The sequence below is a fragment of the Xiphophorus couchianus genome, chromosome 7, assembly GCF_001444195.1.
Source record: "Xiphophorus couchianus chromosome 7, X_couchianus-1.0, whole genome shotgun sequence".
In the NCBI taxonomy this organism is placed as follows: domain Eukaryota; kingdom Metazoa; phylum Chordata; class Actinopteri; order Cyprinodontiformes; family Poeciliidae; genus Xiphophorus; species Xiphophorus couchianus.
Window position 1 is genome coordinate 9905842 of NC_040234.1, and position 11232 is coordinate 9917073.

Below are 11232 nucleotides of genomic sequence, written 5' to 3' on the forward strand. Positions count from 1 at the left end.
GATAAGTCAAAAATGATAATATTGAAATTATTTAATAAAATCTGGGAGGAGGGGAAATTACCAGAGTTATGGAAGGAATCTATAATTGTACCAATAGCTAAACCAGGAAAAGATCATTCAAAAACAGATAGTTACAGGCCAATAGCATTAACTTCAAACTTATGCAAAATAATGGAAAAAATGATTAATAATAGGTTAGTGTATTATTTGAATAAAAAGGGATTTATTTCTAATTATCAAAGTGGTTTTCGGAAAGGGAGGAGCACTAATGATGCAACATTATGTCTTGAGCATGAAATCAGAAGAGCTCAAGTAAACAAGGAAAGTGTAGTGGCTGTGTTTTTCGATATTGAAAAAGCATATGATATGATGTGGGTAGAGGGTTTATTGATTAAATTATACAAATTGGGGATCAAAGGAAAGATATATGAATGGATTAAAGACTTTTTAACAAACAGAAAATTACAGGTAAGAATAGGTGAGGTTGTTTCAGATAAATATGTAGTGGAAAATGGTACGCCACAGGGAAGTATTATTAGTCCATTATTGTTTTCTATTATGATAAATGACATATTTGAAAATATTGGAAAAGACATGGGCTGTTCACTCTTTGCAGATGATGGAGCTATTTGGAAAAGAGGGAAGAATATAGAGTTTATAGTTAAAAAAATACAAAAGGTTATTATAGATATAGAGTTGTGGGCATTGAAATGGGGGTTTAAATTCTCAGTGGACAAAACGAAGGTAATTATATTTTCAAAAAAAACCAAAAAAACAAATAAGGTTATAGAATTAAAATTATATAATCAGAAAATTGAACAGGTAAAGAGTATAAAATTTTTAGGTTTGTGGTTTGATGAGAAATTAAAGTGGAATATTCACATCCAAAAGATTGTTGATAAATGTAAGAGAAAATTGAATATATTAAGATGTTTGGCGGGTAGTGATTGGGGAGCAGGGAGAAAAACCTTAAAGCAGATGTATACGGGGATAATTAGAGCTGATCTTGATTATGGGTGCTTAGTGTACGGTTCAGCAGCTAAAACTCACTTAGATAGATTAGACAGGATTCAACATCAAGCACTGAGAGTATGTACCGGAGCATTCAAAACAACACCAACAGCAACATTAGAAGTAGAAATGGGAGAAATGCCACTAGATCTAAGGAGAACTTCATTAGGAATAAATTATTGGCTAAATTTGATGGGCAATAAATGTGGACATCCAACTCGGGAAATTTTAAAATCATGTTGGGAAAAGGAAAAGAAAGAGATGAAGAGTTATGGATGGAAAATTGAAAAGGAAGTGAAGGAACTTAAAGTGGACACTCTGGAAATTAGTCAAACAGATCCAATATCAGTTATACCACCGTGGATTTTACCAGAAGCTATAGTTGATTTAACAATATTGGTAAAAAAACATGATAAGTCAAATGTTGTAGAAAGGTATGCAGTGCAATCACATTTAAATAATTACTATAGACATGTCCAAATTTATACAGATGCATCAAAAATCGACGGAAGAATAGGAATAGCATGTACAATTCCAGATTTCAAAGTGTATATAGGGAAGAGAATCACAGACGGGTTATCAATTTATACAGGAGAAATGTTAGCAATACTTTTGGCTTTACAATGGATTGAGGAAGTAAAGCCTTTACAAGCAATAATTTGTTCAGATTCAAGCTCAGCTTTGCTAAGCATAAAATATAATAATACGGACAGTAGGATGGACATTTTATTAGAAATATATCATAATCTATTTAGAAAACAACATTTGGGATTAGTAGTTGCATTTGTGTGGGTTCCAGCACATATAGGGATAGTAGGAAACGAGAAGGCTGATATAACGGCAAAGAAGGCAATACATAATCCTATTAGTTTTACAGTTAGGATGAGTAAATCGGAAGGGAAAAGTAAAGTCAAAGAAGAGATGATGAAAATATGGCAGAGAAGGTGGGATAAAGGGTTAACAGGAAGGTGGTTTTATAAAATTCAGGTGGCTGTAGGAAAGAAAAGAATAGGAAGAAGGAATAGGAAGGAGGAAAGAATAATAACAAGGTTAAGGTTCGGTCATACAGGGCTTAATTATTCACTTTTTAAAATACAAAAGCATGAAACTGGAAAGTGTGATTATTGTGAGAAGTCTGAAACAATAGAGCATTTTATTTTAGAGTGTTGTAAGTATGAAGAAGAGAGAAGATGCATGCTGAGAGAGTGTGTAGGTATTAAAGAAAGGTTTAATTTAATAGAATTTTTGAGGAGAGATCTCGGGAGTAGACATACTCAAATAATTATTCGGTATCTTAAAAAAACAAAGCTATTTCATAGGATATGAGTAGAGCAAGTTGGGTGTGAATGTGTAAAGAATATCAAAGAGGGGTATATAAAGCTATAAGCAAGTTGGATAATATAAGCAGGTGTGTATGTGTGGGGGTATATTTAATCAGGAGTTAATGGAGGGAAAAGGTAGAAAGTGAAAGTTTATAGACCATCTCGAACCACACTCCATACCGGTAAGTGGCGGTAATGCTACTGTAAGTTTGTTGCCAACCGCCAATAAAAACCAAGAAGAAGAAGAAGAAGAAGGGAACACGAGGCACAGCTGGGAGCAATCAAGGTGTAGACAGGACAACACAGAGACTCAACTGAACACAGAAACCTAAATAAACACACAGGAAACCCTCACAATTTCACCTTAATCCCAAAGAAAAGCTGTTGGCTGGAGCTGAAGAGGAGAGTGCATGAGAGAGGACAGAGTATGATGGATAATCTCTGTTCGTACGGTCCAATCCTTCAGAGAAACACAGAGCGTAATAGTGCCAGAACATGGTCATACAAACCGATAAAAGAAAATAGTGCCAACACTTTCCCCACCAACAATTCTGTTGAATTTTTCTTTCTTAACAAAGAATATTTCCCCTGTTGGATAAATGTTCGCCAATTAAAGATTCGATTTTTATCTTCTAAAAAACATACAATAAATGAATTCATTTTGAGTGTTTTTGCACGTTGTTAAGCACTGTAAATGTAAACTCAACCAACATATTTACATAATGAAGAAAATACCAAGTAGTAACAGTAAAGAAGGATTCAAAGAAACGAGAATGAGACACTGATCATCTCATTTTTAGGCAGAAAAAGGGTGTAATACTTCACCTCAGCCTCTAGAGGACAGTGTACAACAGGTTAAAAAGGTGATGATAAAAAACGAGCTTCCAGTTAAACACCTGTATCTACCTTTACTGACTGAATAACTACATCTGCGCGCACGCGCGCACACACACACACACGCGCGCGCACACACACACACACGCGCGCGCACACACACACACACACACACACACGCACACACACGTATCGCGTAGTATAGGAATAATTTACAGGAGCATTTTGTGAGGAGTGGGAGACTTAGTGAGGCAACATGACAAGTATCAAAGAGAGGAAAACATCACACAGACTGTTGTCATAACAACATATTGCAATGAACGCCAAGCACCATCTGCTCCGAGATTTTTTGAGACGCATCAAGAGGACGAGTCGATGGATAATTATTTCCCAGGAATAAGAATTAGACTGAATGGTACAAGCGATGCTCTTGAAATCCAGCGACGGAGTTTGTGTGCTGCGGTCTCAATTTTGAGAAGTTCGGGGGACGCGTCTGATTTCTGATGTAGGTCGCATCGCATTGAGGTCACATACTACAGTAGCCGCATACAGAACACAAACAAAAACAGGAAGTCGTCCTTAACTTGCATGGTTTATTTCACATGAACTAATAACGGGAATTGAAAGTAACTGTCAGAGCGGAGGGGGGGGAAAGAAGTTATTTTATTGCTCAATGTTCTTTTGGGCCAAACGTCCTAATTTACGGCTGCTAGCCGTCGAAACTCAAATTAATCACGCGCATTAATCTGCATTCAATCCTGGCGCGCGCTGACCTTGAGCGTTTCACCTGAAGTATGCGCTCTGCATCCATTAAGTCGACGCGATGTAAAACCATCTCACAGCATCAGCGTGAAGTGTCTATTACCACCGTCTTATTTCCTGTTTATATGGCAACTGCCTCAACATCCTGTTTTTAATTACTTCTCTCCGGCAGCAGATGCTTCTCGCAGCAACCTGCTGTGGATTACTCCCCTGAGAACTAATGTGCTGTGACAGACCCCACTTTTCCAATCAATAACTCGCCCTAAATCTGCCATCTCTCTGCCTGCCAAACACACTCCCACTTCTAATGGCACATCATTTTCTTTAAGGGGGTGTAATTGCGTGCTGTGGAAAAGCTGCAGCCTCTCTACCTCTGTGTGTGTGTGTGTGTGTGTTTTTCTTCTTATTCTCTGTTCCGACCACGCTCGTACTGTAAAAGGGAATGTAAAAGTGCAGAGGCTAGAGCACACAGGAAGTGATGAGGGGCTTTACACAGCGTGCAGTCTCGCCACCCCTGCACTCACATCTTACAAACGCACTCACTTCCCTGTTTTGACTGTAACAGTTGAGACATTTCGATAAAAAGAAATCACTTTCGCTTCACAAACCTGTTGGGGTGAACTTGTCAGGATGTTTGTTTGATTCGCGGTAAGTTCAGGCTTTTTTTTTTGCCCAGGTGGCCTCGGTCTTGCTGATTTTGTCCACATTTAGGTTGATGATGGGGCAGATTAATGGCAGATGTAGTTTATAGTACATCCTCAATGTGTCTCCTCTTGCAGATTTAAACTACACGTGGTTTTATGCGTACATCCGTAATTCTCTCGCCTTTTCATCACTTGTTATTTAGTATCAGGCCATATAAATTGTGTAGTTCAATTCAAAAAAAGGACCAAAGAGCGTAGAAAGAGGGGACAACAAAGGTCAAAGTTGTCAACAAACTTTCCTGAGTCTTTGTTACTCATAGCTAATGTGAATCTGTGTGTTTGTTTGTTTTCTTTGTATTTTGGTTAATTTGTTTTCTAATTAAAGTTTTGTTGTAGTTAGTGGTAGTTTTTCTTACAGTATATGAAAAATAATTATAAGGACTGACGGTCATGTTCCGCAAATCTAAAAAAAAAAAATCCCACAGAATTTCCATATTTAGGGGTGGCAACTTTCTATTTCAGTCACTGTGGGACTTTTTTTTTTTTTTTTACTTTTTTTGTTCCTCCATAAGACTAACACTGACCAAACTCAGAGAGAAAATGTCTTATTAACTTTTTTCTTTCAAATTTGTTTCGTAGATTTGACCAATTTGATATCTAACGCCAACATAAGTAAGTTGAAATCCCTTTTCTTCTTCTTTTTCTTTGTTTCAACTGGTATTTTTAGTTAATTGTCTTAGTTGATGAAGCTGAAGTCTCTGACTGAGGAAGACCCTCTTGACATCACTCTAATCTTTAGCCGAACAAATTCTCTGTCAGATTTAACGACCACTCAACAAAGATTATTATTAACAAACATATTTATGTGAATGTACATTGTAAATAATCTAAATATTGTCCCCGTCCAAACTGACCTGAAGCTCTAAAATCAGCATTTTCTCATTTGAACCTGAGAACATAAGAAGTTCACTGCTCTCCTTTTTTTAAACAGTGACTCAGTGTTTATTATTTCCGAAGGCATCGGTAACCACAGGAAAGCTCTGATCCATCTAAAATAAGATCTGGTTAATAAGAAACTGCAAGGGCTTTTTATACATGCATATTATACTATACACTATTTGCTTGTTTATTAAAAAAATAAACTTGCCACCCCTCTGAATATTTTGTCTATATAGACAGTTTTCCCTCCTTCACTTCACAAATAATAGTGTTACAAGGCCTTCAGGGTTGAAAACAAAACCACTCTAATTTGTATACTTCACCTGTTCTTGGCGATACAAGTCAATATCAACAATGTTAGAATTAATAGGATTTTGGGTGCGTGAGGGAAAAAAACAAGGACAATATCAACAGAATCACAAGAGAGAGAGACACATGTGAAGTACAAAAACCTTAAAAATAGCTCCATTATTGTTCTGGTTTCTAGCACAGGCAGGTGCAAAGTAGGCCTCTGTGGGTCTCATAACAAGAAGTTCCTAAGCATGGCTGAAGTAGTGCTAGGCTATAGATTCATCTGAAATATTTGCTGCCCATGTTTTCCTTTTATCTCAGTCATACAGTTATTTCTTTTTTTTTTTTTTAGCAGAAACAGAATCAATTCAAAGCACAAAAGATGCCTTCAGGCTTTAGAAACTATTCTTTAAAATTTCTGTGTTTGCCTAAAAGAGCTGCATGTACAGGGAGTTTACAAACTTAGTGTTTGCACCCTGTGTTTTCTTTTGCCACAAAGCCCTGATCAGGAATTTCTCCTGAAAAAAAATACAGTCTGCTCTTAAAGGAAAGGTCCAGATTTTTTGAAGCAAAGTTCTGTGTAACTATGGCCAATAACAGTTCCTTACCAGTGCTAAAAATAAATAAATTTGCCTCAACAAAAACCTGGAGAGGATGTCAAACAGATAGTCAACGGGGTCCTTGGCTTAGCTGATAATAGGCATTATAAAACAATTCAAGCTGAATAGAAATACATCTGTAGGATTTAACTCTATATTGGGTATTTTCTGTTCTCTCAGCAGAACAACGCCATTACAGTGCTGCCGATTGTATTAATTTGCCCCAGCCAGCTGATAATGAGTCTACTGGGATAATTTCCAAACAGCTCTCGGTGGACTTGCAACAGACTGACCAGGCGGATTGATACAGTCGCCAGTGAAATAAAACTGATGTTGTTTGGCTGAGGAAACAGCAACATGCTTCACTACAGTCTCTTGCAAGCATGAACCCTCAATATGCGCCAACTAGTGTTTTATTTCAAAGATATGAACTGTTTCAGATTGATTTATTTTATACTGAGAAACATTTTTAAAATTGATACCCTCTCCTTGTTTAGGTGTCAGCTTATTAATATAATCAGACCTTTTTTTACTCTCACTTATTACTTCACTAAACCCATAAAAGGTCATGGTCATTAAAACACGTGGCTGATATAAATTTTTAGAATCTGTTGTTTTAGATAGCTTTCGTTAAATGTTTAGTTTTTGTATTATTTTTCTAAAATAAATAAAAGATTTGTTTACATATTCATTTAAAGTTGATGTACTTGTTACAAGGTTCCCAGCTATTTCCTTTTAGCTCCAAATCTGGTTTTCAGCCCAGATGTTAAAATGCTGCCGTGTTTCTGGTGAAACTCTGTGACTGAATCTTTAAATCTAGAGGTATCTTGATGTAAATGAACACCTATATCTTCTTTCATATATATATATATTTTTCAGCATGAATGTGGATCTAAACTCCTCCAACATGTCTGTGGATCCTCTGGCAATGAAGATGGAGCAGGGCCCAGTCGAGTATCGCATAGTCGGCCTGGTCTTCTACAGCTTCATCTTCGTCATAGGAGTGATAGTGAACCTCACTGCCTTGTGGGTTTTTGCCTTGACCACCAAGAAGAGAAACTCGGTCACCACCTATATGATCAACGTGGCGCTCGTGGACCTCACCTACATTTTGCTCCTGCCCTTCAGGATGGTTTACTTCCATCAGGACTATTGGCCCTTTGGAGACATTTTCTGCCGGATCACAGCAGCTCTAACCATCTTCTACCCCTGCATGGCCCTGTGGCTGTTCGCTCTGATCAGCACTGACCGCTACATGGCCATTGTTCAGCCGAAACATGGCAAGGAGCTGAGAAACGTCCCAAAGGCTGTGGTGGGCTCCTTGGGGGTGTGGATCATGACTCTGGGCAGCAGCGTGCCTCTACTCTTCTCTCAGGATGACCCCGATCGCATCTCCAATTACACTACCTGCATCAAGATGCAAGACATCATCTACATGCGCCGTGAGAATGCGGTCAACTTCGTTAGACTCATCTTCTTCTTCCTGGTCCCCATCTGCATAATGATTGGCTGCTATGTCGTCATTGTGGACAACCTAATCCATGGACGCACCTCCAAACTGAAGCCAAAGGTGAAGGAAAAGTCCATCCGGATCATCATCACACTCATCGTGCAGGTGCTGGTGTGTTTTGTGCCGTTCCACATCTGTCTGGTGCTGCGCTTGTTGGGAAACGACGAAGACGGCGGCTTCAACACGTGGGCCGTCTTCACCACTTTCCTGATGAATCTGAGCACGGTCTTGGACATCATCTTGTACTACATTGTCTCCAAGCAGTTCCAGGACAGGGTGATCAGCGTGATCCTGTACAGGAACTATCTGCGAAGCGTCAGGCGAAAGAGCCGGCACACGCACACAGGAAGCGTCAAGTCGCTGAGCAACCTAACCAGCGCGATGATATGAAAGTCCGTGGCACAGATACTGTACCAACAATATGCACACTAGATGCATCACCGTGTACTGTTTATGTATAATTACCTGAAGGATCAAGAAACTGCAATTAATTTTCCCGAGTGCAATTTACACTCACAGTATGGAAGGGCTGCTGTTGTGGCGAAAACATCTGTGTTCAGAGCTGATTGACTCACCCATGAGACTTGAGTTGTTTCCATGCCTTTTTTTTCTCTCTCTGCTAAAGAAAGCATATGCGGCACAGGTGTGACGTGTTCAGGTGAAAATGTAACTGTTTGAAACAAAGCATAGTTGTGCACAAGCATCAGAAACCTCAAGAAAGCATCATGAAGAGAGGGTCTGACATGTTCCACAGGAAGCAGCGGCGGGGTTGTTAAAGGTTGCCGCTCGGTTGCTGCACCACATTTAACAGGTCCTTCCTCTTCAGCCTCTCAGCCCTGCGAAGGCGGAGTGAGCAAATCTAAGCCATGAGTGATGTGTGATGTCACCTGTCTGCTTTGCAAATACACCGCACGTGTTTGACTTCTGCCATTTCATGTTTGTTGAGTTTAAGATCGACCACTTGAGACAGGAGGCAATTTCAACACCCAGCACTGACAGTAAAGGTTACTGCGAAGGTTGCTTTAAATGAACCGACCAGGTGATGGCAGCATGGCACAGCTTAGACGCTATCCACCTGCCAGAGCAACACACACACAAAGTGCTTTTAAAAACTTTTGCAGAGTTGACGGCAAAATAATTTTGTCTCTGTTGCGTCGCCGCAAAATATTTACCTTTCATTCATCTAGATTCATAAAAAAACATTAGTACATCAGTTTTCCAGTTAACAACAGTCATAACGGCTTCCTCCACCAGGAATCTGACTAAAGCGTGTTTATGGTGCAATGTGAAAAGTATTGATTAGGTGTTAAATGATTTAGTTGCTTGGAGTGCATTTACAGTAACATGCTCGAGAGATGTCAGAGAGGCTATTTACAAGATTTACTGCTACCTTAACCTTTAAACAGAAAACCTTTTTCAGCACATGGATGTTTCAGTTTCAGATTTCTGCAGCAGGTGAGAGAGGCATTTTATTCAAAATGTCTCTCTCGTAAAAATACGGAAGTCAGAGCAGAATAGGGGGCAGAAGAGGCTTGCAGGCAACACCAAAATCAACATTTTAAGTGTTGGGAGTTGTTGCACCAACTTCAAACATGCAAGGAGTCCATCTATGTTGAACATCCAAAATATATGCTATAAAAAGAACCCTCAAAACAGAATAACTCTCATGCTCTATGCTCTCTGTAGTAAAACTTGGTGACGACAACAATATATTTCTGAAATCAGTAAACCTACATTCAATTCCCACTCTTCTTAATGAGCTGCCTAACAAGGCATCACCTGAGCAAAAATCATTATGAAAACCTGGTGGTCCAAATGTTGATTTCTGAAATCTTCTTGAGCTAAAACTCAAGTATTGTCTTGTTTTCAAAAGAAAAAAAAAGTTCTGAAAACAGCATATTTCTTATTTGGACTTTTTGTCATATTCTGCAAATAAATACTCAAACTGAAGTTTGTCGTTATGTTTGGAATTTTTAGGGAAATGGCAGTAATTTGGAAACTAAAACATAATTTAATTTAGAAAGACAGAAGTGTGCATGATGAAATTTCAGAAAGTACCCCTGAACTTCATAAGCTGTAAGAACAAAATAGAACGTCCCGCACATGTCTAAAATAAAGTTTTTGAAACAAAGCAATAGAGGTTTAGAAAACAGCAAAACATAACTTTGAAAAAAAAAAGTAAACACTAGAAATGGTCAGGAAACAATAGCATTTCCCAAACACTCCCAGTTAAATAGTTAACAATAAACTGAACAACACTGGATAACTTCAAACACCTTAAACACTGGCTGCAGGTCATTTTGTTCCTGTGCCTCTTCAGGCCCCCCACCTTACACCCATGTGTTGCCGCTGACTGAACATGTGCTTTCCATTACACATTTGTTCATTTCTTCATTTTGCTTAAGGGACGGTTCAGGTTTTTTTAATGGAAGTTTGTGAAAATATTCTCGTAAATCTTCCCTAACCTACAGTAAACATGTAACATGTGGCAGTGAGTTTGTAGAACAGTGAGATCAGAGGGAAAGCTAACAGCCAGTCAGAAAGACAGCATTACAAAAGTGGTTAGTAAATGTCTTCTTGGGAGTAATAAGGTGTTGTGCCCCATGAATATAAAAAATATTTTTTTAGCTTAGGATATTTTAAATAGATAAATGAGACAAAATAAGGGGGTACATCACTCTGAGAATTGCTTTTGTTTTCAATAACATTAAAAGATAATTGCTTTTGTTTTCAATAACATTAAAAGATAGACCTTTAAAACGAGTAAGGTATTTGTTACAGAAATCTGATTAAATTTCAAAATTGCAAACATAAGAACTGTGAAGGCACAACAGTAGAAAAAAAACAACAACAAAAAAACCTCAAGCACCAGCAGTACTCAGAAGTGACTGATCAGTGTGAAATAGTAAATAAAAACCAAACTACTGCTCAATCTGGCAAAAGATTCTGGTTTAATGGATGTTTTTCTGAGTGTGTACGCCATTGTCTTTACAGTAGCTACACCCTGTCTGCATTCTCTGGGTCTCTGGGAGACATTTGGCTGACTTTTACAGTAGTCGCAGGTGAAGACGAGGCCGCTCTGTCCGATATAAGGGGGATAGATTTACATTGTGTTAAACAAGAGAAGGCAGACAGCGGGATTTCCATTTCGCATGCAATATTGGCACCTGCACTCCATCATATGGTGATAGTTTTATTGGCTAGTGGACTACCGGTGGATTTATAGCTCGTGAGTCAAAGGTTGAAGGAAACATCAGAGGGTCGTCTATCTGTCCCACCTGTTAGACATAAAAGAGAGAAAAAAACATCCACGCTGCTCA

General features: G+C 38.6%; 1 protein-coding gene across 2 annotated transcripts; it reads left to right on the forward strand.

Moving 5' to 3' along the window:
* The first annotated feature begins 4345 nt into the window (after positions 1-4345).
* Positions 4346-10557, forward strand: gpr18 (G protein-coupled receptor 18). 2 transcript variants are annotated; one of them, XM_028022358.1, is made up of 3 exons: positions 4349-4577; positions 5213-5245; positions 7282-10557. In XM_028022358.1, the coding sequence occupies exon 3, from the start codon at positions 7283-7285 to the stop codon at positions 8300-8302; it is 1020 nt and encodes a 339-aa protein (XP_027878159.1). In that variant the 5' UTR covers positions 4349-4577; positions 5213-5245; position 7282; the 3' UTR covers positions 8303-10557. The 2 variants fall into 2 exon arrangements, with proteins under 2 accessions (XP_027878160.1, XP_027878159.1); XM_028022359.1 differs by lacking the exon at positions 5213-5245 and having other exon boundaries at positions 4346-4577.
* The last annotated feature ends 675 nt before the right edge of the window (positions 10558-11232 follow it).

Excerpts from the sequence above, each read along its gene's own strand:
- gpr18 (XM_028022359.1), top strand. The coding sequence starts at position 7,283 with ATGAATGTGGATCTAAACTCCTCCAACATGTCTGTGGATCCTCTGGCA.